Source organism: Acinonyx jubatus, chromosome A1 (genome assembly GCF_027475565.1).
Source record: "Acinonyx jubatus isolate Ajub_Pintada_27869175 chromosome A1, VMU_Ajub_asm_v1.0, whole genome shotgun sequence".
Classification (NCBI taxonomy): domain Eukaryota; kingdom Metazoa; phylum Chordata; class Mammalia; order Carnivora; family Felidae; genus Acinonyx; species Acinonyx jubatus.
The window spans coordinates 116,960,415-116,987,357 of record NC_069380.1 but is presented as its reverse complement, the minus strand read 5'-3'; the positions used below and the strand labels follow the sequence as shown (position 1 = coordinate 116,987,357).

The following is a 26,943-nucleotide window of genomic DNA, read 5'->3' as shown; positions in this document are numbered from 1 at the left end:
TATTTACACCACAGGCACCTAGAGATGCCTGCTTACCCACATGAAATGCTTTGTGAAACTCCAAGTGCCATAAAAATGCAAATAATCCATGCATTAAAACATAGGCTCCTACTGGGGTGCCTGGGTGGCTCAGTTGGTTGAGTGTCCAACTTCGGCTCAGGTCATGATCTCACAGTTCGTGAGTTCAAGCCCTGCGTCAGGCTCTGTGCTGACAGCTCAGAGTCTGGAACCTGCTTCAGATTCTCTCTCTCTCTCTCTCTCTCTCTCTCTCAAAAATAAATAAACATTAAAAAAAATTTTTTTAACACAGGCTCTAATTAACAACCATAACAACACCTTCTATTTCCTAGGCATTCACTGTATGTGAGACCCTTCCCAGGCCTGCCTTTCTCTATTCCTTTGTCGTGGCACCATGAGGAGATCAGCATTGGTTTTTTGTTTTTGTTTTTTTTTTTTTTAACATTTATTCATTTTTGAGAGAGACAGAGTGTGACTGGGGAGGGCAGAGAGAGAGGGGGACACAGAATCAGAAGCAGACTCCAGGCTCTGAGCTGTCAGCACAGAGCCCAATGCGGGGCTCGAACTCACGGACTGTGAGATCATGACCTGAGCTGAAGTCAGACGCTTAACCGACTGAGCCACCCAGGCGCCCCGAGATCAGTATTCTTAATAGCTTCAGTTTACAGAAGAGGCAGCTGAGGATCAGAAAGATTAAATGACTTGCTCAGTCATGCAAATAGTTAATGACACAGCAGAAACCAAAGCCCAGGTCTATGAGAACTTCCCTTTTCCATGGCCTTTCCAGCCCAGTCTGAAGTAGGACTATCCACTGGGTTCCCAGAGTGGGCTCTGGGCTCACCCCAGTCCTTTAAAAGCAATGGCAAGTGATTCTACTGTGATAAAAGCTAAGAGTGACTTGACTGCCACTGGGCCAATCAGAAAGTGCTGGTGAGGCCATTATAGTGCTTCGAAAGGGGACAGTTCTGTGTCAAGGGAGGAACTTGCAAAGACTCCACTCAAGACACAAGTATCTGTCGATGGGGCTACCTGACTTATGTGGGCTAGGGGACTGGAGAATAAACAGAATAGAGAAGCTAAGGATCACTCAACCAAAGGCATTTTTTCTGTTTCCCCTATTTCTGTGGCAGTTACAATCATGGACGCTGCAGTCAGAAAACCCTACCTTCTGATTGCAGCTCTAACATTGATTTATCTGTATGACCTTAAACGAACTGCTTAAACTCTCCAAGCCTTGGTGTCCTTAGTTGCAAACTGGGGATAAAAAAAGCAATGCCTTGAGTTCAGTTCAGGGCAAGCCTCCCTGTTCATTTAATTAAATCTTGGGACATGATCAGGCTACGGAAAACGATTACATGGAAGATATCACTCTATTCATTGATCTCCCAGCCTACAAAAGAAAGAAAGAAAGAGAGAGAGAGAGAGAGAGAGAGAGAGAGAGAGAGAGAGAGAGAAGGAAAGGAAGAAAGAAAGAAAGAAAGAAAGAAAGAAAGAAAGAAAGAAAGAAAGAAAGAAAATAAGAAAATGCCTATCTCACAGAACTCTGAGGATTAATTAAAATAATGTATGTGGGGCACCTGGGTGGCTCAGCTGGTTAAGCATCCGACTTCGGCTCAGGTCATGATCTCATGGTTTATGAGTTCAAAGCCCCGCATCGGGCTCTGTGCTGACAGCTCAGAGTCTGGAGCCTATTTCAGATTCTGTGCCTCCCTCTCCCCGCCCCTCTCCCACTCATGCTGTCTCTCTCTCTCTCTCTCTCTCAAAAATAAATAAACATTAAAAAAAAATTTTTTTAATAATGTATGTAAAGCACTTAGGACAGGATCTGGTACATAGTAAATGTTCAAGAAAAAGTCACTATTTTATTATTTATGGGCTTATTTGATTATTTATGGGTATGTTCAGAACAGACTGTTGGGAAACATATGGTAGGGAAAGCCCCCAGCATTTCCAAAGAGATAACAAACACTTACTTCAAAAGACTAAGCTTGGAGAAGCCAAATTTTGTAGCTCAGGAGGGAAGAAAAAAGACCCAGCAAACAAACCATCGTCCTGTGAGTTGGAAGGTCTGCTGTCTTTGAGAAAGGAATGTCCTCGTGGGCTGGTTCTGGAGATTGTAACTTGCACAACATTTTCAAAAGATTTTTGGAGGCACATCAGTAAGGGAAGGCTAGAGGAAGGGACCAGGGCTGATGGAGCCCCTGCAGAATTGCTCTGCATTTGGCTGGAAGCCCAGGCCTTTAAAGCATCAGTCTGTAGGAAGGATAATTCCATTTAAGACGTGTGCTGGTCTTCAGGATGGCCGAGAGCCTGCAGGATGCTCTGGGCCAGGGTGTACCATTAAAGTTCGGGCACAACTGGGGCCTCAGAGCATGTCGCGATGCCAGGGAGTGCTCTGTGGTTCCTCTCACAGGGTGTTTTGTCTAAGCATTAAAATAATTCCTGACCTCCAACAGAATGATGCTCTATGGGAGTCAGCGTTTTGGGGGCAGAGAAGCCACACAGAGAATTAAAGATCCAGAACCCAGGGAACAATTAATGGGTATTGGAGATCATTGGGAAAGTGTGTGTATCTGCTTATATCTTTTGCTCCTCATAAAGGAGTGTGGGGGCTAAGACTGGGATTGAGCTGTTGGGTGATACAGCTGGACTGGCTTTACAGGCTGCGCTTCCGGCCAGCTATCTGTGGTCCAAGCATCTATGCCCCTCTTATTGGAAGCTCGGCTTGATTGATCTGGTATGGCCAGACTCTAACCTCCGTATGACAGACACTGTGATTTCTACTGCAGGCCCGGAATCCCTTATCTGAAAAGCTAGACAAATTTCTGAACCCAGGATTTGGGGGATTTTAGAAAGACAATTGGTTGCATTTATTGTATATTAAGGAAGAACTTCTGTGGGGTCTGGAGCAGTCCCGCATAATCAAACACATTGGTGATTCTGCACCAGATCACACACATATGAACACATAGGTGATAAATAAAGACTTTAAGCAGTCTCAGGACCGTCTGGGTCAGGTTTTGCCACAATCTGAGTTACGAAAGAATGTCTAGTTTTCAGAGCATGTTGCATTTCAGAATGTAGATTAGGGATTTGAGGTCCTTCTTTTCATTTCCTTTTCTTTCTCCTTATTTTCTTTCTTAAATTTCCCCAACGGTCTGCCTGTGGCAGGTGCTGAGTACAAGTGGTTGGCATCTAGAGTATAACATCTTGATCTCCCTCAAGGAATATTTGATTCTGGAAGCCAGGGGACAGTTTATTCTCAGTAACTTGGGGATTCTTTAGGATTAGAAAGAGTCTAAATTAACGAAGAGGAGAGAGAGACTACTGAATCTACAGGTTCTCTGTCATCCTGGATGGTAATACACAAACCTGTGAAACACACTGAGGATGGTCACTAGTACATGATATTCAGCTGCTGAGTAAATAAGAGGGCACCACTTGCACATCAGGGGTAATGGTACTTAGAAAATAATGTTTTAAATATTGCTAAAATATTACTAAATGTTAAGAACCAAGTTTGTCCAATCCTCAATCAATAGCACAGGTGATTAGCAAAAGACAACAAGATACATGGAGAATGATAATCAAGCAACATCTATGAATGCTTACAAGTTTTCAAGTGCTGGGCTTAGCGCTTTATGTGCCTGATCACTTAACACTTACAGCAACTGTGTGGTAGCTACTGTTATGGGGTCCTATTCTGCAGATGAGAAAACTGAGGCCCGTGAAACTGAATGAGTTTGCTAGTGAGTGTCCACCCAGGACTGAAACCTGAGTCTAGCAGCATGCTGGTAAACCAGCTACCAGAGAAAAAGAAGGAAGGAAGGAAGGAAGGAAGGAAGGAAGGAAGGAAGGAAGGAAGGAAGGAAGGAAGGAAGGAAGGAAGGAAGGGATATTTGGAATATTCAAAAATTGGCTTTCACAAATCTGTAGGAACCATCTCCTGTACGACACTACCAAGCCTACCCCATGGCCATGTCCAGAGTTTGCTGCCAGCTCTGGAAGACGAGATTTCAGCTCATGGAACAGAACTGGCCTGGGAGAAGCACACCGACATGCTAGTCCTGCCAGTCAGCCATGGCTAGATTCCCTCCCCAGACCTGGTATAGATCACTGCGGGTGGAGGACGGGGAAAGAGAGAAGAACACTCTGTCTCTTTCTTCAGGCAAGTTTTCCTTCACCGGAGAGTGTGAAGTGAGTTCCTGCCAACCTGGCACTCCCAGGCAGAAACAATAAAACCTAGAATTCTTTTAAGGCCCTACAAGCTTTTTTGTGGTTAGATAGAGAGTTCAGACTTGAGACTAAACGGTCGGATCTTTTCTTGAGATCCTTCAAGTCCATGATATTGCCTTCAAAGAAGTAAGGAAGTAACTTCTACAAGATGGAAAAAAGGATGGGTCTGGTTTTTTTCTTTTAATTAAAAAAAAAAAAAGGTCATTTATTTTGAGAGAGAGAGGGCGTGGGGGAGGGGCAGACAGAGAGGAGAGGGGGAATCCAAAGCAGCCTCATCGGCACTGCGAGCACAGATTTCACAACTGTGAGATCATGACCTGAGCCAAAGTCAGGATTCGGACGCTTAACCGACTGACCCACCCTGGCTCCCCTGGGTCTGCTTTAACCAAGCAGCCTAGTTTGAACCCACTTAAAATCCATTTAGGTTCTTGGTTTAGCCTCTCTGTTAATACCTGAAAGACCTCACCTACTAATTAGGTCCCATGATAGCATGTTTCCACTAGAGGCTCCCAAGAAGGAACTGGCCTGGGATTCAATCAACAAACATGCAGAGAACAATGATTATGTGGAGGCATTTGCTAAGTGCAAGGCCTAGAAAAAACAGGCACAGATTTTGTTCCAGAGCTGCAGAGACAGTCAGGTAACCTTAGTTACATTATATTCATTCACTCATTCAACAAATATTTATCAAGGGCCCATTAGATGCCAGGCATTCTGCCAGGCACTGAGAGACCATGGTAAGCCAGACAGATTGGTTTGTACTATTGTGGAGCTGACAGTCCAGTCATAAAGGGAGACATTAATTAAATAATCACAAGAATGAATGTGTAATTAAAAAATGAAGTAAGAGCTCTGAGGAAATGTTAAACGGTCCTTTGAGAACTGGAGGAACCTGACCCAGTTAAGGAAAGTCAGGAAAGTCTTCCTTGCGGAATTGGCAACTGAACTAAGGCTTGAACAAAACGTAGGAGTTAACCAGGCAAGGTGGGTAGAGGGAAAGAAAGAAAGAGTGCTCTAGAGAGAGGGAGCAATGTAGGCAAAGATCATAGGGCGAAAAGGGACACAATGGTTTCAAGCAAATGGAAGGCCAGTTTGGGTACAGAACATGGTGGAAAAGGAGGCAGGGGAGGAAGCCAGGGCTAGTCCTCAGAGCCCTGCAGGTAGAATTTTTTTTTTTAAGTAAATGTTAACTTTTGTTTATTTTATTTTGTTTGTAATTGAAATGTAATTGACACACAATATTATGTTAGTTTCAAGTGTACAACATAGTGACTCAACATTATATACATTACAAAGAGATACAGATAAGGCCTTAGTCTTTATTCTGAGAGCAATGGGAAACCAGTGAATGATATAGGTGGGAAACATACGCGGAAATTATACCCAGTGCTTCCATAGGGTAAAAGAAATGTTGCTGTGGGAGCATTAGGAAATCAACTCAAACATAAACTGGTGTGTGTGGTGTGGCAGAAGAAAAGGGAGGTTAGGGCTGGGGGATGTATCCAAATCAACTTTCTGAAAGAGAAATATCTGAGATGAATTTTTGAAGGGTGAGTATGACCTAGTCAGGCCATGGTAGAAGGTGGAGGGAGTAAGGGAGAGAGAACACTGGTCGGTGAATGTGAGAGTGTGTGTGTGTTGGCGGGGCGGGGGGGGGGGGGGGCTACAAGAAGAACAGGCCAATAAGAGATAAGGCAACAGAGTTAGGCAGGGACCTGATGATAAATGCCTCACAGGTCAAGGTAGAGTCTGGGTTTTATCCTGATGGCAGCAGAGAACCCAGTGACGCAAAGATCTTTAGCAGGAGAATGATGATTAGACTCATGCCTTGGAAAGGATATTAGTAGTGGAATCAAAAGTGGGTTGGAAGGTTGCAGAGGTGAAGAAGACAGACGCCGTTTGCCTGCCTTAGCAGCCCAGGTGAGACAAGGTGTTCCATCTGTGGTGAGCAGCCATAGCGAGGATGGAGAATAGAGGATGACTTTAAGAGACATTAAAAAGGTACAGTTGAAAGGGTTTTGTCACTAATGGGACGCATAGGAGTGATTTCTACCCTCCCCACAGAATAGTCTGAACAAAATGGATTCTTCTACTTCTGTTGAGTCTCGCTTTATGACCTGGTACACCGTCGGTTTACAAAAATGTTCTATGCATCCTTGAGAAGAATAGTGTTCACTAACTGTTGGATGCAGGGTTCCCTGATATGTTCACTCAATTAAACTTGTTAATTGTGCATTACGATCTGCAACTTTATTAATATTTTTTGTCTGTTTGCTTTATCATTTATGACAGAAAGGTATTAAAATCTCATCGTGGTGGATTTGCCAAGTTCTTTATATTTTTGTTAATTTTTGTTTCGTATAGTTTGAGGCTATGAGGCTATGTCATTAACTATACACAAGTTTAAAGTTGTTATATCTTTCTGTTTAATTATTCTACTTATCATTATGCAGTGATCCCTTTGATCCTTGATCACTCTTTTTGCCTTAGACCTAGTTTCTATGATATTAATATAGCCATACCAACTTTTAATTTTTGTTAAGATTGGTCTGGTATCTATTTTTCATCCTTTTGATTTTAACCTTTCTGCCCTTACATTTTAAACATGTCTTTTATAATCAGAGTATAGGTGAAATTTTTTAAATCCAGTAGCAAGGTGCCTGGGTAGCTCAGTTGGTTAAAGCGTCTGACTCTTGATTTTGGCTCAGGTCATGATCTCATGGTTTGTGAGACCAAGCCCCACATCAGGCTCTGCACTGACAGCATGGAGCCTACTTAGGATTCTCTCTCTCCCTCTCTCTCTCTGTTCCTCCCCAGCTGGTGCTTGCTCTCTCTCTCTCTCTCTCTCTCTTTCTCAAAATAAGTAAATAAACATAAAAAAATCCAGTAGCTAGTAAATTTAGTCCACTTACATTTATTGTGAATATAAATATATTTGGATTTATTTCTGCCACCTAATTTTGAGTACTATTTTTGATTTTCTATTCTTTTTCTAGATTATTTTGGGTAAGTACAGATTTTTTTCACCTCATTTTTCACCTCATTCACCTATTCTTACCAGTTGCTGGTTGGAATCACTGCATTCTATTTCTTTTCTTTTAGTGGTCAATCTTTTTTTTTTATTAAAAAAATTTTAATAGCTATTATTTATTTTTGCGAGAGAGAGAGAACAAAGAGAGAAACAGGGGAGGGGCAAAGAGATAGTGAGCAACATAGAATCCAAAGCAGTCTCCAGGCTCTGAGCTGTCAGCACAGAGCCCCATACAGTGTTTGAACTCACAGACCACGAGATCATGACCTGAGCCGGAGTCAGATGCCTAACCAACTGAGCTACCCAGGTGCCTGTAATTTTTTAAAAGTTTATTTATTTATTTTGATAGGGAGAGAAAGAGAGTGAGAGAGAGAGAGGGAGAGAGCATGAGTGGGGAAGGGCTGGAGAGAGAGGGAGAGAGAGAGAATACCAAGCAGACTCCATGCTGTCAGCACGGAGCCCAACGTGGGTGGGGCTCAAACTCATGAACCGTGAGATCATGCCCTAAGCTAAGATCAAGAGTCAGATGCTAAACTGACAGAGCCACCCAGGTGCCCCTTTTTAGTGGTTACTCTTAACATTTAACATGCATATGTGACTCAATAAAATGTAAGGTTAATTAACATCTCTAAGAGTTAATGCTTCTGGGTGATGCCACTGATGGAGACAGGGAGCAAGAACTTAGAGCCTATTTGGAACCAAAGGTAAGACCTATTTTACATACGCTTGGTCAGAGGACACTTATCCAATCATCATCTTGACAGATGTCTATACATCTACCTTTGGTAGCATTACACATTTGGTAGAATATTTATAAAATATTCCCTTTCATAGGTATTCTGCATTACTTAAGCAGTGACAGGGGTTAAAAATTAAAAAAAACCCTGGGCGTCTGGGTGGCTCAGCCAGTTAAGTGGCCGACTTCATGTCATGATCTCATCATCTGTGGGTTCGAGCCCCACGTCACGCTCTGTGCTGATAGCTCAGAGCCTGGAGCCTGTTTCAGATTCTGTGTCTCCCTCTCTATCTGCTCTTCCCCACAACTGCCTTTCCTGGATCCTTAGAACCCTAAATTTTTCCTGTTAGCTTAGTTTCCAGGGCCGAACTGAACACACATGTCTCCTAAATCGGGGACTTGATAAGTGTCCCTTCAACAACTCTTGATGAGCTGAGAACTGAGTCTGAAATGGCCTGGATTCTCTCTTACATAACCATAGCTTACCTTTACCTCCTTCATCCCCTCTGCTATGTTTGTGGCTTAAATGATGGAGGAAAGAGCTTAAACAATTTTTTTCAAATATGAGAGAGAATGAAAACTTCTATTTTCATTCCAATTGAAAAATTATTTTAAATGAAGCATTCAGTGGCAGCTGACCTAGACCACACCAGGCTTCAACTAGTTCAACATAACCAGTGATTCACATCTCCTATAGGTCACATCACATTTTTCTAAGTGCTGTTATGAATACTGTGAAAGATTATTAACCCTTCAGACATGTGTCAGTTTAGGTTCTCTTTGAGTGGTTACAGCTGACAAAATATGCCAGCTTTACCACGGATGTTCTAATACGCTTCGTGTTGCCCTTACTTTGGTGTCACTGATAAGTCAAGAGAATCTTCCGGCTTTTCCCCTAAATTTCACCGGTGCCCCGAATCTCAAAGGGCTGGGCTTAGCACACAGCGATGAAAAGAAGTCCACTGGGCTTGATTTTTTCCATGTCCCAGCAAATATACACAGATATACCCCTGACAGCCAACAAAAAGAGAATAATAACAAGAAGTAGAATTTATAAATTTCCATTAGGCTTAATGCCTGATTTCATGTAGTTAATGGACTCATTTATTAGAGCAATTTGTGAAAACCCCCAAGGGCCCACGAAGGCTGTTACTTAATGGTTTTATCATGTCATAGATTTCTTTTATCCCTATCTTCTAACAAATCCTGAAGAGGCAAGGAAATTAGGACTAACGACTGCCTCAAATGTAGGTAAATTGTAAATAGAGCCAATAAATAAATAAATAAATACATACATACATACATACATAAATAAATAAATAAGACCTTTTTGTGCCTCTGGGGTTTCCTTCAGCAACAAAAAGAGATTTTACTTTTTGTACGTTTCAGCTGATTCAAAGATCCCACTGCCACAGACTATCAGCTTCAGGTTGACTCAAAGCTTATTTTCAGGAGTTAACATGTCCCCCCTTCAGGTTTCCAGATGTGGATGTGAACTGCAGAGTCATGGGAGCAATCTGAAGTTAGTACAGCCACCCCCACTACTGTCCCTCTTACTGGTGGTGGAGGTCGACGGGGAGCAGGCAAAGAGCAGAATCGTGGCTTTATAACAGCAGATGGCACTGTGATGGAAAGGAAGGGACACCTGAGGGCCTGTTGGTCTCTGGCCGAGGTTGCTAATCTGGGGAGAGCTCCACAGTGGTGAAGTCTATGCTGCGTGGCTTATACACACATGGGCACGTGAGCATGGGACAATCCCGGGCCACGGCTGCTGCCTCTACCCACAGGAGCCTTCTGCTGTATCTGTTCCCGTTCATCCCAAAGGGCTGGAAGCACGAATGCAAATGGATACAGCCAAATCTATACCCAACACTTAGACAACAACTTAACGGAGACTCCCCGCCGGTGCTGGATCTAGAAGGGAAGCCATCCTTCACTTGCACCTGATGCACAGTCAGGGGCCCACGGAGACCTCCACTTGAGGAAACCCACGGACAACAAGAAACCAAAGTCCATCCCCCGAAGACTGACAACATGAATGGCTATTTGTACAGTTAAACGGCAAATATATATCCACCAATATATAATTATTTTCTCCTGTACCAAATTAAGTAGACAACTTAGCAAGTGCTTGCGGGGAGAAAAGGAACAAAAAATCTTTTTTATCTCTTGGCTGTACTTGAAGGAACGGGGAACTGATCACGGTTGCATGTCAATGGAGAGGTGACGGGTGAGGATGTCAAAGCTGGAAAGAGCTAAAGAGCTTTATATCAAAAGGGGATCCAGAAGCGAGTGGAATGAGAGGGAGCTTGAGAAGCTGGGTGAAGAAGGGCTGAGCAGAAAAAGACAGAGGAGAGAGAGAGAGAGAGAGAGGCCCAGAGATGTAGAGGCTTGTGGATGAATAAGAAGGGTTTGGAAGAGAGAATGTGGGTTTGGGAAGCAAAAGCAAGGTGCCACGGGAGATAAAGTCTGTGGATGTAAGTAACATTTTCAATCTGTTACTGTATTATCTGAAATGAGCTGGACAGAGTTTCGCCACATGTGAAGAGGATATTTGAGATGGCCTGACTTTAAACATAGTTTATATAGTGTATGCAAAATTCCCTTTGGGGGTACTCAGAGGGACGGCAAACCATGGCTGGAAGTGGGGACAGTAACGAGCTCACGTGAGTACAGACTGGCAGATACGTACCACAGATGTTAAAATGCCTGGAGCAAAAGAAACAATGAGATGCTTCCAGCATGAACCCCAATTCCAAAGTCACCAGGACAAATTACTCAAATTGTTGTCTCAGTTTATGATGGAATTGCCTTCCACATGAGCAACTCTATGAGGTTGCTCTGGGGATGGATGGTTGGATGGATGGATGGATGGATGGTTACTTCAGGGGATGCGGGAGGCTGGCAGGCCTTCCGCGAAGTTCACAGTGTTCCCTGGTGATGTAGGGTCTCCTGGGAAATGAGGAGATGCCTAGAGTCCCACTGTAAGGTTGACAGGGACAAAAGTGGAGGGTGTTGGTGGTGATGGCCAATATCTGGACCACAAACGAATAACGTAATGAATAATGAACTCATGGGGGCAGATGTATGTGCCAGACCGTGGGTAAAAATCCCACTTCTGGCAATGACACTGCAATATCAGTGAAATCACTTCACCTTTTCCTGGTGTGAAGGGCAAGTGATGGCTTTGTTTCAACACACCCCTTTTGAGGCTCAGCTCCCACCACCCAGTAGCTGTTGACCTTGGACGGGCCATCGAATGTCTATAAGCTCTGGTGTCATTTTACAAAAAAATGGGGATAATGAGTGTCTGTCTCAAAGAGTAATAATGAAGGTTATAGGAGTTACCTTATAGCCCGGATTACAAGTTAATGTTAATGATGATGATCACTACCATTATGAGGCCACTCAATAATCAGTGTGTGCAATCAGGACCTACTCACACTTGTAAGGAAGTTCCCGCACTAGTTCCCCGGCTCTTTTTCGCCTCTTCCTTGTGTGTCCTTAGAATCACCAGTGCTTTGTTCTCCTAAATGGTGGGACAAGTAGATGTTTTAAAATTCTGTTTATTAGTTTGGATTTAAAAAAATCTTCTTAATTTATTTTTGAGAGCAGAAGAGACAGAGCGTGAGCAGGGAAGGGGCAGAGAGAGAGAGGGAGACACAGAATCCAGACCAGGCTCCAGGCTCTGAACTGTCAGCACAGAGCCTAAAGTGGGGCTTGAACCCACGAACCATGAGATCATGACCTGAGCAGAAGTCAGAGGCTTAACTGACTGAGCCACCCAGGTGCCCCTATTAGTTTGGCCTTTTAAAACTTAGATTCATGTCACTGGGTGTTTTAACATTGATACTATAAGTCTCTCTATAGTGGGTGTATACAATCTTAGAGGATTATAATGTGCAATATGATGGTTTCTGTGTCACACTAAGTATGTCTCATTAGCAAATACTTAAAATGAAGCTGGCTTTTGTACAAGGGCCAGACCTACCTTCTCTATGTGACATGAGAATGTATGGAAAGCCAAGGAAGCAGGCAATCACTGGCAGAACCTCCAAAAGATCTGTCTCATAAAGTTTCCTTTGGGACAGTGTCTGCCCTTCAAAATCCCGCATAACACCCCCAAGTGTTTGTTCCCTGGTTCTAGTTCTGTTCCCACCAGCAAATCCAGAACTTGCCATTACAGGTGAACCCTTGGCCGTCTCTATGGCGGGTGGTCTGAGGGCCCTTCTGTACCGTTTCCTACAGGTCCCAAACAGTCGGGCTATCTGAGCTATCTGCGTGCACGGGGCAGGCAGTCCCCAGCCCACACAGTGGGAGGAGAAGAGCAAAACCTCAGTGCTGGCCTCTCGGCTTTCGTGGGTTTCAGCCAGAACCCAGGTGTTATTTTAGTACAACTTCAGTGTTTAATTTGAGGATGTGTGTGGATCAGGAGGGACCAAAACATTATTTTTTTTTTTTCCCTTGGCCAAATGATTAAATTTGAAGTTCTAAAAAATGCATGGCTTTGTCCAAAGCCGTGGCCAATTGGGAAGTAAGAAATGTCCTGAAAATCCCTCCCATGCCAGAGACCTTTCTTCCTTAACCACTGCCCACCGCACAGACCCGTTTGCTGTGGGCATCGCCTGGGCAGTTTGTGGTTTACTAACCGAGCAGGGGCCCCGTGCCCCGAGGCTCTCCTTCCCGTCTCGGAAGGGGACGCAGCACCTTGGCTGGTGGGACACTCTATAGGGTTGTCTAATTTCTTACAGCCTTGAAAGCACACTCTGAGCAGCAGCCGCTGAGCCATGGCTGAAGGGGAAATCACAACCTTCACGGCCCTGACGGAGAAGTTCAATCTGCCTCCAGGGAATTACAAGAAACCCAAACTCCTCTACTGTAGCAACGGGGGCCACTTCCTGAGGATCCTTCCAGATGGCACAGTGGATGGGACGAGGGACAGGAGCGACCAGCACAGTAAGCACCCATTTCTCTTGTAGCCCCAGACCTTCCTGGTGTCTTTCTTAGTCAAGGACGCGAGAAGGGAGGATATCTGGGTACGGGTACCCTTTTCTCCAAGGTTCTGTTCAGGCAGGGTGACATAAATGTGCACAGGGCCTAGGTGTGGAAAATAAGGAGCTGTGAGAGCTACAGCCTACCTAAAGGGGTCCTATTTCAAGACTGTAAAAGGATGGTCTGTTGACCTCACACAACTGCTTTGAGATCAGATGTGGCTGCCAGTGTTCAGCTCTTCGGGGTTTCTGTAATTTAGTGAAGAAAGGCCTGGCCCCCAAGGCCGGTTAGGACCCTGCCTGCTCTATGACAGGAAGGGCCACCTGGGGCGGGGCAGTCAACCCCACACACAGACGCAGGCTCAGTTTCATGGGAACGGACTCTCCAGGTTATGTTTCCACTGAGCTTGATTTGTGAGATCCTAGTTCATAATCACAGGCTTACACATCATAAATTATGCAGCTTTCGCTCTGCAGATCATGCAGATGTGGTTGTGGTAACCGGGAGAGGTAAAGTCATTCTCCAGACCTTAGAGAAACTGGAGAGCAGGAACAGCTGAAGCCAAATGCCGAGCATCTCTTCTGGGCTTTCCTGCCAGCTTAGCTCTCAGATGGTGCTGATAAATGGAGGTATGACTTTAGAGAAAAGAGTCTTCCTGACTATCTAAGGATAAAAATCTTTCCCTTCTGCTTTAGTACTTCTTGCGGTGAGTGGTGTGCATGTTTGGTATTAGGTGCCTGCGTCCTGCTGTGATGTTAGCAGGGATTCCCTGAGCACCCCTGAAGCATTAGCTGTTGTAGAGACGCCAAAAGCCAGACCTAGTTCCTGCGTAGAGGGTCAGCGATCTAACGGGTAAAACACACTGTGAATCAAGGGAAGAAAGGCGTAGAGGAAACCAGGAGGTACATAATCACAGCCCAGGTAGAAAGTAAGGTTCTGCAGAACTAGCTTTAAAACAGAATGCAAAATACTGGCTTTGATGTGATGGTTTATATACCAGAGAGTCTTCATGATTCATGTAATATGTGCCAAAGGCTGCAGGCCATAAGCACAGATGACCACCTCAGTGGTGCTCATGCTACTCTCAGATGCAAAGGTCATGGGGTTGGAAGCCAGCACGTATGGACCAGAAGGCATTGTCTCTTCCTTCCCAACCACCAGGCAGACCCTTGAGATAAAGAGCAAGAAAACTGATGTTGAGGCCTGCACCCGCAGGATTAGATTTTTGAGGGGTTTTGTTTTGGTGGTTTGTCGTCAAATAGGCCTAGCGAATGCCTTATATTTGATGAAAACGAGGCACCAGAGCGAGTCAAAAAAGACTCTACTTAGTATGTCAAACGTATATATAAGTAACATTTACTGCAAACAAATGGACTTAGACTGTAGTCCACTGTGTGAGGCAAGCTATAGAATTCATGTGATCTGCCCCACACAGCACAGGGAAAGAAGCTTTAATTCCTCTGGGGTTGTTTTGTTTTTTTTTTTTTTTTTCTTTAAGTTTATTTATTTATTTTGAGAGAGAGGGAGAGAAAGCACACTCAAGTTGGGGAGGGGCAGAGAGAGAGAACCCCAAGCAGGCTCTGCACCGTCTGCGTGGAGCCCAACATGGGGCTCGAACCCACGCACCATGAGATCGTGACCTGAGCAGAAATCAAGAGTCGGACACTTAACCTACTGAGCCATCCAGGCGCCTCATAATTCCTCTGGGGTTTTAAATGTTTCTGATAAATCTTACCCGTTTTCTGAACCAATGGGGATGCTCTCTGGTGCTCAGAATCCCAAAGGAAAGACAACCATGATGATGTATTCCTCACGGTTAGGCTGGCTTTTCTGGGAAATCTTGAAATCTGAGAAAACAAGATGCAACAATTAGGACTTATTCCAAGTACTGGAATTTTAGTACAAATGGCATGCGACTTCACTGTTGTCATCCATCATTAGCATTATGGATTGCATTCTGGGCATGTAACATGGGGACAACTTCTGAATGTGCTCTGAGTTCGGCCGCCTGACCTACGATGTCAGGAACCCTTGGAATGTAGCACAAGAAAATGGGAGGCATGTGTGAGGAGGGCGACTTCCAGGCAATGCTGAGTCGACTCTTTGCCAAGTGAACTTGGGCTAGTTACGTAAGCTTTCTGGCCTCCCTTTTCTCACTTGTAAAATAAGAATAATATTACTTGCCTCCCAGGTTCCTTGGGAGGATGAAATGAGATAATCTAAGGAAAGTGGCTGGCACAGTGAGTGGCTCTGGGTAACAGCTCAGCACACGGCGGTCACTACTGCTGCTGTTGTCATCACCGTCACTGGGACTTCCAGATACTCAACCCAAAGCATGTGGAAATACAGTATAACATTTGAGGACCTTCCTTTCATCACTTCTATAACAGTGTCTCCCAGGAAGGCCAATGGTCTAGATTCCGGTTTTGATTCAAGGTCTCTCTGGCAAAATGCAGAGTTGTGTTGGCCTATTTATTTACTCTAGAACTAAGAACAAGGACTAAGGAGGACAGAAATCAGAGTACGTGGGGTGAGTAAGCAGAAATCCATCCCTGTACCTGTCAATGCCTGGAGAATGGGATAATCCACATAACTCTCTGAAGAGACTTAGGAGGGGCCTAGATTTAGAGTCAGAAAGCGCGGATTCATATTCCCACGCTGTCAGGAGCAGTACTAAACAATGACCATTCTCTCCAGTTTGCATAAAATGCTCTGCAAAATAAATGTCAAGTCCCTCAACCCAAGGACCCTTCCAACCATCCTCTCCTGTCTAGAAATGTAGATGTCTCCAGGGTTCCCAACTGTGTAATCTTGGGGAAAATATTGAGACTCAGCTTCCTCACCCATGGAATGGGAATAAAATCTCTTGTGTGCCTGACAAGGCTGAAAAGTCCTGCAGGCAAGAGGACTCCCTGGTGTGGATATACCCACTGGGTGTGGTTCTGTCGCCCTCTACTGCCCAGTGGCGGTACTGACACAGTCCATCTTCATGCCAAGGGTTATTCTGAATCAATCTGATCAATCTGGACAGGCAGGGTTGGACAGAGTGGGATGGCCCTGGCTAAATGATTAGCAAAGATACTCCCTCCCATTAGTTTGAACATGACTAGACACTGTGGTCACAGGTATAGAGCTACACTCTAAGACTTCCATTGGAAAGAATATTTCTAAAAGCCAATCAAATATTGAAATAAATCTACATAAATCATACAAAATAGAACCATATGCCTTCCAGCTCTACAAGGTAAAAAATAACCCTTTTCATAGCTTCTCTTTGTCCCCATTCAGCGGATCTGCCCTGGGAAAAATTGGGATATTTTCAAAACTTATCTTCTTCCTACCTCCAGGAGAGTAGATTTCCAAGTACCTGACACAAACCCTTTCTTGGAGTGGTATAAACCTACAAAGGATGCTTGTGCACAGGCCAGTGTAATGTATCTCTGAGTAAACTGTCCCCACTGGTGGGAATCTCTGGCCCATAGAGAAGATGCTTTTGGTTTATCCCATTACAACTCCTCAAATCGTGGTCGTAGGCAATCATCACTATAGGCTGTGAACATCTGTTACACTGCCATTCTAGGAAAGCCAGGCACAGAATAAAAGCTTCAGACCATGAGACAAGGGAAGGGACATTAAATTGTAGGAAGATCCATGGGGACTCCCTGCGATTTTCTTTGGAAGATGAGTAGAGTGGTGTCACCATGAGAGGGAGGATCCTGGAGGGAACAGGCACAGAAGAAGGATGACCGGTTCCATTTCAGACACAGGACATTTGAGGAGTGCCTTGTACCATGCGTATCTCCTTGTAGTTATAATTCCACATTTGTTTGTGTGATTATTGAATGGTTTTCTCCCCAACTGAGCTCCCTGAAGATGGGACTTTGTCTCTTACAGCTCAACACTGCAATTTTGCATCCAGTATGTTGAATGGCATTTGGTATAGTGCCCAATAAATATTAATTTGAGGAGTGGATGCATTGTATTGGTGGCAGATAAATTCAAATTCAACAATATATTCAGTAAATACCTATTGAGCTCCTGATATACGCCAGGCATTGTGTTAGATTCTTTTTAAAAATTTTTTTTTATATTTATTTATTTTTGACAGACAGAGAGAAACAGAGCACGAATGGGGGAGGAGCAGAGAGGGAGACACAGAATCCCAAGCAGGCCTCAGGCTCTGAGCTGTCAGCACAGAACCCGACACGGGGCTCAGACTCACAGACCGTGAGATCATGACCTGAGCCAAATTGGACCCTTAACCAACTGAGCCACCCAGGGGCCCCGCATTATGTTAAATTCGTTCATTTCCACTTAACCCACAGGTTATGAATTGTCATCACTCTGCAAACACTGAGTTAACAGGACCTGTGACCAGCTAGTAACTGGGAAGGGTTGTCACAGTTCCATAGCTTCTTCTTCCAAGACTAAGTCTCTTTCCACATACCACTACCACCGTTGACATCAATACCGTGATGGTGGTTTTGCCCCACAAACTGATCAAATAAACATACTGGATTCACAAAGCCTGTCGTGTGGGTCAGATAGGTGCAGATGTAGGTCCCTGGCTACTAGTTCCTTGTCACCGTGGGGAAGTTACTTCCCCACATGCCTCAGTTTCTTCCTTTTAAAAAAAATTTTTTTTAATGTTTATTTATTTTTGAGACAGAGAGAGACAGAGCATGAACGGGGGAGGGGCAGAGAGAGAGGGAGACACAGAATCGGAAGCAGGCTCCAGGCTCTGAGCCATCAGCCCAGAGCCCAACACGGGGCTCGAACTCACAGACCACGAGATCGTGACCTGAGCTGAAGTCGGACGCTTAACCGACTGAGCCACCCAGGCGCCCCAATTTCTTCATTTTAAAAACAAGGATGACAACAGTTCCCATGTCACAGGAAAGTAGGAAGCTCAAAAATGTTATACACACTGCCAGGTACACAGTAGGTGCTCAAAAAATGTTATTTATCACCCTCATCACCCCTAGGCTTATTTGACCCTCCTCCTGGCTTACTTGACCCCTAGGCTTACTTGACCTTCCTCCTTACTTGACCTTACCTTTCTTCATCTCTGTGTCACTGGGACTATCTAGGTTTGGAACTCTCAAGGGCTGGCATGTAGGAAAAATGTGCCCAGCGCCTGGCCCAGCAAGGCCTGCCCTGTCTAACTTCTCTGGCAGAGTGTGCTGTCTTGGGCAAAGCAAGGAGGGGCTCCATGTTTGATTCTGCTCTTTCTGCTGGAGTCTCCTCTCAGGCGAAGAGGGACATGACTTGTTCCCCAATGGGATGAATATCTACACCAGTAACTGGAGAAGAACAATAAGCTCACGAGCATCCCCAATCTGCTGCCTTCTGTGGCCAACGCCCCCTGGCCTCCCCAAGCACACAGGAGGGCTGTGTGAGGAGCAGGATTACTGGCAGTGCTCACCACACAAATGGAAATGTTCCTGAGCAAAGTGTGTGCCAATCAAATATTTATAAATCAAACCACATCCTAAAGGCACTAAGGGAGTTCACCGGTCAAAGGAATCCTACTTTGCAGCCCTTTAGAAAGGGCAGACTCCTCTAGGGTGCAATCCCTCCTGCCTCCTTGTACTGGGGCAGTACAGACTTCCGGTTTCTAGTTTACTATGACTCGGCACCTGATGGTAAAGGCACTTTGTTCCCCACCAGCTGGGGCTGAAAGTCAAGACGGCTTTCAAATCACCAAGGTGGGCAGAGCTGGGCCCTGGTGCCAAAGCCAGAGAGCAGGGCAGGTCTTCGGGCAGAAAAACTCCCCTCTGTGGGGTATTCCCATCTTGGTGGGATGTGATGCCAGAGGGATCCCTGCCCCTCTCCTCCCACTCACTCCTTATCTGGTTATACAGAAGAGATTTTTCTAGATAACCCTTTTTTTTTTTAAATATCACACAGTCCATGGACTAGATCAAAATTTTCCAGGCACCTTTTTTTCAGTCCCAAAGCAGAAGCAGACACCTTTACACATTCTAAGAAAAGTCTTTTTCATATATATATATATATATATATATATATATATATATATATATTCCAGACCACTGGAATTTTTTTTTCCACAAGCTCAATTTCTTTTTCTTCTCCATCTCTCTCTAATGCTTTAGGGAGCCCAGCTTGTGGCTACATTTTAATTATAAATGCCATTGACATAAAACAACCTCACAGAGTTCTGAATGAGGCTGACCTCACTTTGGGTAAACACAGCAAAGGACGGGAAGTCTCCAACCCAGAATAAACCAGGCACGTAATCTCTTTTGGCCTCTCTTTGGAGAGCAGAGGTGGAAAGCAGGCTTAAAGGCCACAGACATGCTACCAAAGCAGAAAGGACCTCCCTCTGCACTCATTTGTCCCCCAAACACACCAGCTGTAATCTTATCTTTAAAAATCCCTAGGAAGACATTTGCTGGGATTAGCACTGGGTGTTATACGGAGGGGATAATCACTGGATTCTACTCCTAAAATCATTATTGCACTATACGCTAACTTGGATGTCATTTTAAAATTAATTAATTGAAAACTAAAATAAAAATAAAACTTCCTAGGGCAGGACAGGAAGATGCCAGGACGGCTTGGGGCTTGGAACCATGGTGCAGTGCCCCAAAGCTCCCTGATCTTGGCAGTGGCAGGCTCCTAATAACTCTTCCGTCTTTCTCTTCTTGGAAAGTAAGAATCATGTGGATCTAATGTAAATAAACTACTGCTAAGAGCTAATGGAAGGCACTGGGGAGAAGAGAAAACCAGAGATATAGCTCTGCAGAAAAAAAAGGTACACTGCCTAGTTGGGGGCTAGCATATCCACCCAAAAGCTCTGGGTTCATCTTTACATAGGCTCCCAGTAAAGATCCGTGAAGGGGTCGAAACTATAAACACAGGGCAGGGAGGAGCATGATCCACGAAGATGGCAATGACATTTAAGTATTAAAAAACATTTTTTTTTTATGTTTATTCATTTCCTGAGAGAGAGAAAGAGGGAGAGAGTATGAGTGGGGGAGGAGCAGAGAGAGAGGGAGACACAGAATCTGAAGCACTCTCCAGGCTCTGAGCTGTCAGCACAGATTCGGACACGGGGCTCGAATTCATGAACCACGAGATCATGACCAGAGCCAAAGTCAGATGCCTAACCAACTGAGCCACCCAGGCTCCCCTGACATCTATTTTTGATAAACAGGCCATTCCCAAACCAGCACTCCCTAATGCATTCCTAGTAAAGAAGACATGATGGTCACAAATCCACCAAGCTAACATTTACGACCTTCTTTTAGGACATTTTTTACAATGCTTTATAAATGTGAATTTCTCTAAGAAACGTATTTCTAGAGTATATTTCAAAAAATTGCTGGCGAGCGGGGGCAGATAAGAGGCGGGCTGGGGATAGAGAAGGCAAGAGCCCCAGGCAGGGGCAGGGCCTCTGTGCTTGTGCGGGCCCTGGGGGCTGTGTGAACTGGTGGCCGTAACAAAGAAATTTAAAAATAAATAAATAAAATAAAAATTAAAAAAAAATTTTTTTTTAATGTCTATTTATGAGAGACACAGCGTGAGCGGGGTAGTGGCAGAGAGAGAGAGAAAGGCACAGAATCCTAAGAGGCTTCAGGCTCTGAGCTGTCAGCACAGAGCCGACGCGGGGCTCGAACTCACGAACCGCGAGATCACGACCCGAGCCGAAGTCGGACACTCAACGGACTGAGCCACCCAGGCGCCCCCCAAAATTTTTTTAATTAAGAACTGCTTCCATTTCTTCTGCTAGTGCAGAAGTTCCTATTCCCATTTCGAAAGTATGGAACAATACATACTCTGTGGATGAAATGACTTGTCTCATTTTTTGAAAAGTCCTTGCCCCTTCATCCTTGGGATGTGTGAGAGCCAAGGACCTTCCTGCTACAGACTACAAGTCCTAAATTCCCTGCATGGGATAAAGAAAAGTGTTCCTTCCCTTTTGCTCAGGTGTTAGTTAACCTGGTACAATGTGGCAGAAAAGGAAACTGAGCAGAGAATGTGTGGCCCTAGAGGCCCCTCAGCCCTGTCCTGCCTTATCAGCTTTTCTGGCTCCCTGTCAACCGCCAAGGGAGTCACCTTCATGGATACCTACGTTCAGGTCTACATGGTGCTTGGGGCAAGCCTGAGCTGGGTCGTAAGGCACAGCAGGGGTCATCAGGGGCAAGAACTGGAATCTTGGCCAGCTCTGAGTATTTGCCCATCAGTATTTGTGTTGAGCCTCATCCATCAACTACTGCTCCGGAAAGGAGTGATCCACAATCAGCAGCAGCCCCATCACCCAAACTGAGCCAGGGTCACCCACTGGCTGTTCTTGCCTCAGAATTAGGTTTGTTGGGGCACCTGGGTGACTCAGTTGGTTAAACATCCAACATGGGCTCAGGTCATGATCTCCCAGTTCATGAGTTCGAGCCCCGCATCAGGCTCTGGGCTGACAGCTCAGAGCCTGGAGCCTGCTTCGGATTCTGTGTCTCCCTTTCTCTCTGTGCCTCTCCCCTACTCATGCTGTCTCTCAAAGATGAATAAACATTAAACAAATTTTTTCAAATTAAAAAAAAAAAAAGAATTGTGTTTGTAAGGAAATGAAGAGCTAGGACAAAGGGGAAGTTCCTCCCACCAGCAGTCCCCAGACTTGGCCCTTCTTCTCATCCTCCTCATGGCAGCAACTGGTATGAATTTGGTCTGAATCCAATGCACACTTTCCTATCTTACTCCCTATATATTCATGAGCTATGCACATTGTTTTGTGTTTTTTACAGAATTTCTTCAAGGATTTACTAGAAATATGCTTTTGCAATGTGCTGTTTTCAGCACACATTACTTTCAGCTTTTTGCATCTACCCCATCCATAGGCATATCTGCTCTATCTAATAATACCTAATACCCATGCATGAGACAGAGTCTCTGTTGTAGTTGTTGCACTTGTGTTCGTTTTGAGCTCAAAAGCGAGTGGGGGGAGGGGTTCTGTGGTGTGGCTTTATCATTTCAGGGTCTGAACCCCCGAGGCTCCTGCGGTAGGGTCGGTGTGTGGCACGGGGCACGGTCCCCAGCACGCAACAGATGGGCGGTTGCGCGCGTGTTGACTGAGAGCCTTTCCAGGCCCCTGGCCCTGCTCCGACGGGGAGGAGCCTCCGTTTCAGCCGGGCTGTGGGGCCGGCCCCTCCCTCCTTGAGAGCCCCCCTCTCTCACACGCCCCCTTCCCGCTCCCCTCCTCAGCAGCAGCTGCGGGAGACTGTAAGTTTAGAAAACTGGAATGAAGTCACCCTGGGGAGCTGGACGCCTCGTCGGTTACACGAGCGGCCCCGGCTGGGTGTTACTCCTTCCTGCCAGGCCTGCTCGCAGAGGATATATGTTTAGGAAACTTCGCCAGAAAGAAATCCAGTGAAAATGAGCTATGAAACTTGGACATCCTGGAGAAATAATATTTACAGAGGAAACTCTTGAGACGAACTCTCACCAGTGCAGCAACCCTGGTGTGGGGGCTCACGGCCGAGGACTGCGTCCCCGTGCCAAGCAGCCCTGGCTCGTGTTTACCTCCGTGAGGCCCTCACGCGGCCAAGATGGGAGTCCAAAGTCGACTCTACCTACCCCCACAGAAAGACAAATGCAGGCTATGTAAGCCACAGAACACAAATGAACTAGGAAATGAAAAGCTTTTTGAAAATCCTCCTTGATGATACTGACGTGTCAGTGTTTAGGTCCATCATGTGTAACCCATGTACCACTGTGACGGGGGAGTTGATAACGGGGCGCTACACGTGTGTGACCGCAGGGGGTACATGGGAAATCACTGTACCTTCTCTTCATTTTTGCTGTGAACCAAAAACTGCTTTAAAATATAAAGTCTATCTTTAAAAAAAAAAAAAATCTTCCTTGATTACCCAAAAGGACCTGCCCTATGGGATTCCTGTAGCATCTAGAATGTGTTTGACTCAATACCTACACATATGGGTGGTAGGTGGAAAAAAGCCCCAGGCAACTAACATCATTCCGTTCCGTAGCTACAAATGGGATCCTGGATGACCATCTGCCATCTTGTATGTCTTGTTTGAACATAAGTGGGTGCAAGAAAGGGAATTTGGCTGGATTTGGACCCATCTTCCCCATCACTGGGTCCCAAGGTGTTGTATGAAAGAGAAGAAAAAGCAGGATACTTGAAATACTCAAAGCTGGGCTCTGGTCACGACTTTTTTCCTGATTATAAGTATAATGTTGAGTAAAATATGCTTTCAGCAAGCTTCGGTCTCCTCACCTGTAGGACAAAGCCACTGCCATCTTCCAACAGGGAATGCTGTAAGAAGCAATGAGGTCACCGTAGCTCGGTGGAAATGACAGTAATGGTCCTCGGCACTCTCCATATATTAGATCATTTAATCCTCAAAACAACTCCATGAAGCAGGTACTATCATTATGCATAAGGTAACAGAGCTGAATAATTTGACCAATGATCACATATCGTAGCCAAGCCAGAATTGCAATTCATGTAGTTTGATTCTGGAACCCGTGCTATAATTTTATACTATTTATACCAGGATAGAAACTACCACAATGCCTGGCACATTATAGGTGATCAATACACAGTTAGTTCCTTCCTTTTGTCTCTCTTAAACATACAGGATTATGCTGATAAATTGACAGAAAAATCTATGTACAACTTCTATGTAAACCATCAAGTCCAATGAAAATACAGGGTACTAGAAAAAAAAGTTTTATTGAGATATGAAACCCTATACCTCTCAACCATAATGCCCCCTTTGCTCTCTCCACCTTCCTCCTCAGCTCCTGCCTATCACTAATCTATGTCCTGTCTCTCTGGGTCTGTACCTTCAGGAACTTTCATTTAAATAGAATCATAAAATAAGTGGTCCTTTGTGACCAGCTTCTCTCACTGAGCCTGTTGTCAAGGTTCATCCACATTGTAGCACCTATCAGTACTTGATTCCCTTTTACGGCCACACACTATTCTGTTGTGTGCATCATTGCTATTAAAGGCATTTACTTGCTTCATAGACTGTTAGAAAAAACTGGGAAAAAACTTTAGAGACTGAATATAAACCCTACCCATGTTACTGATAAAGAGACTGTGGCCTTGAGATGAAGGAGCCTCGCCAAGGTCACCCAGCTGGCTGGTAGAAGAGCCTGTAAAGCTCTCCGCTTGGTCCCTCTTACTTCACTCCACAAAGCATGACTGGAAACATAATTCAAAGTGCACGGCTTATTGATGATGGACCAGTAGGATCATCTCTGCAGATATTAGCCTAACATCATTCATTCGGCACACATATGTTGGCTGAACCGTTGCGCAGGGCACTGTGTGAGGTGCTGGAGACCTACGGGGAACAGGCCAGAGAAGATCCCTGCCCTTTTCCCCAGGTATACACTCTCCTGGGGAGGCAGAAATAAACCAGTAAACTGTTAAATGGCAAAAATAACTGTACGCTGTATAAAGTGCCATGAAGGAAACAAATAAAGGACTAAGCCAGATGATCATGTGAAGATCATAAGGTGGCACTGGCAGGGGCAGTGGGTGGAGGGTCTCTGTACAGCTAGTCATAGGGGATTTGGGCAGGAAAGGCCTCTCCAAGTTGGGAGCATTTAGGCTGGGGCCTGGAGGAGGAGAAGGGCCAATTTCGTCAATATTGGGAGGAAGAAGGTGCCAGACAAAGGGTAGAATGCAGGCAAGAATCCTGAGGCAGGAAACAGCCTGATGTGTTGGGAGAGCTAAGTGAGTGGGGCAAGGTGAGTGAGTGAGTGTGTGGTGTGGTATGAGGCTAGAGGGGAGGCCCCAGCCAGGATGGAGGCCTTTTGGCCCGTGCTATCATGACTACCCTCTCCGAGTAACCCATGTCAGAAGGACCCGTGGGAAAGGAGATCAGTAGCTGCCAGTTTCCTTCCAGTGGATTAAACTCCACTAACCACAGGAAGCTACAGGAGACCCGAGTCTCTGTAGCAAACACCTCCAAAGACAAGAGAACTGCATCTTGGGTAAGGGTGATGGAACTATGTATCACCCTTGGGATGAATCATAAGATAGAGAAAACAGAGGGAAATGAGAAAATACAGACATATTAATAAGGAAGTGGTTACATGGTTATGGTATGGCCACATGGTAGAACACAATTCACGTGGCAAAAAGAATGCGGTTAACTCTTTCAGTACTGAACTGGAAAGCTCTCCAGTTAATTTCTAAGCAAACAGACAAGCAAAACCAAACAAGGTATATAGTTGTATGTATATCATACCATTTATGTAAAAAAAACCCAAAAAAACAAAAAAAAGAAAGGCAGGAAAGATAACACGGAGTTGCTCATATATACCTAAGATCTCTCTAGAAGGATACACATAAAATATATCTAGGAGGGGTTTACTTGTTTGTCTCTGTCTTCCCCCACCCCCTGAGAATGAACGTATCCTTGGAGGAAGGACAAGGGTCTCATCCATCCTGTTTACCACTGTATCCCCGTCAGTTGCAAGTGAGGGCTGGGGGGTAGAGGCAACAGAAGGGAGAGTCCTCAGAGTCTCCTCTTACACGGTTTCCAGGTTTGACGCATGGGAATGTATTTCTTATTCAAAGAAATTAAATAAAACATGAAAACAAAGAAAAGGCAATGAGGAGTCCCCATCTGCCGACCAAACCCCAATGTTCCTTCCAGCCCACCCTGCCCCTCAGCCCCTGAGTAAGCTGACCTTTAGGGAGGTCAGTTTGTCCTCCTGGAGAACTGGGTGCTCACTGGTCCTTAGGCAGGTTTCACTCCTAACGATGGTTGTGACAGTCTAGTGGCCAAAGAAATTGTCCAGGGAGTTCAGAATTAATTTTGATTCTCAAATGCTAGCCATCAAAAGATCTCTCCCTCCAGAACTACCATGGGAAGGATGAACAAATGAATAATGAATAATTATTTGAACAAATGAATAATTATTGAATGGGTATCACACTCCAGTTAGTTGTCCAGCAGTGGGCAAAGCTCCTCTGGGGTATCAATCGGTGTAAATGGGGAGACTAACTCAGAGGAACTCATGTCCTTGCCTTCAACCTCACAGTTTCTCAACCTCAGCACTACTGACCTTCTGGGATGAATAATTTCTTGTTGTGGGGGCTGCCCTGTGCATTGCAAAATGTGTCATAACATCCTTGGCCTCTACGACCAGACGCCAGTACCATAACCCTCACTGCAGCCAGCACAACCAAAAATGTCTCTGGACATGGTCAACTGTCGCTTGACGAACAAAATCACCCCAGGGTGAGAACCACTGTTCCCATCCCTGCATTCCCAGGCAACTGCTTTGTCTTCCCAATGAGAAGCTGGCGTTCCCCTCTGCCTCTATCCCAGCTGGGCCGCCACAGAGGCTGGGAGTTGACTGAACTTCACTGTGGGAGAGTTCCCTGAGTTTCAGATGCACCAACCAATCCAACTTCCTGGGAAAACCCTCTGTATGGCAAGCTAGCGGATCAGATTTTTTTCATAACAATCTGTCCATGAGAAGCTCCCATGCCTAACAGGCTGGGGCTATAAAAAGGCGTCCCCAAAGCAGGCTGATAATTGAAGGAGTACATATTCAGGCTGGCCAACTGCCCACTCTACAGCACCTAGGAAAGCAAATGTCGCTTCCTCCTATGGTTATTTCCTGCCAGGGGACAGGGACAGAGGAAGTGCATGAGGGGTCATTGTGTAACAAACAGGGGGATGGTGGGCACGCCTGCCATCATCTCTCCTTCTCTCAAGAACATAATTCCCAAAGGACAGCTTTCTTTGGAGGGCAAAGAAAAAGGAACTGTATTTCAATGTTTTGATTAATTTGAGGCTCATCCTTGAGGGCACTGCAAAATGAATGAGCAGAATTTTCCATGGCTAACTGTCCTGGCCGCCAGGCCCTATCGCCAAAGCTTTAGTGTTTATTTACTTTTGCTCGTGTTATTTTTATTTCA

At 45.1% G+C, this 26,943-nt stretch overlaps 1 protein-coding gene and 1 non-coding gene across 10 annotated transcripts in view; both read left to right on the top strand.

Moving 5' to 3' along the window:
* FGF1 (fibroblast growth factor 1) overlaps window positions 1–26,943 on the top strand; it is a 103,313-nt gene that overhangs the window by 67,717 nt on the left and 8,653 nt on the right. For 8 of the 9 annotated variants that reach the window (XM_027042661.2, XM_053222477.1, XM_027042621.2 and 5 more), the window contains one exon: window positions 12,773–12,977. In XM_027042661.2, coding sequence (XP_026898462.1) covers window positions 12,809–12,977 — 169 coding nt within the window. In that variant the 5' untranslated portion in view covers window positions 12,773–12,808. Of the gene's footprint in view, window positions 1–5,949; window positions 6,175–12,772; window positions 12,978–26,943 lie in introns of those variants that run through there. The other variant, XM_027042653.2, reaches the window with a different exon arrangement.
* LOC113594894 (small nucleolar RNA SNORA36 family) lies at window positions 1,292–1,416 on the top strand. Its single transcript, XR_003415378.1, has one exon. It is a non-coding gene; the product is annotated as a small nucleolar RNA SNORA36 family (small nucleolar RNA).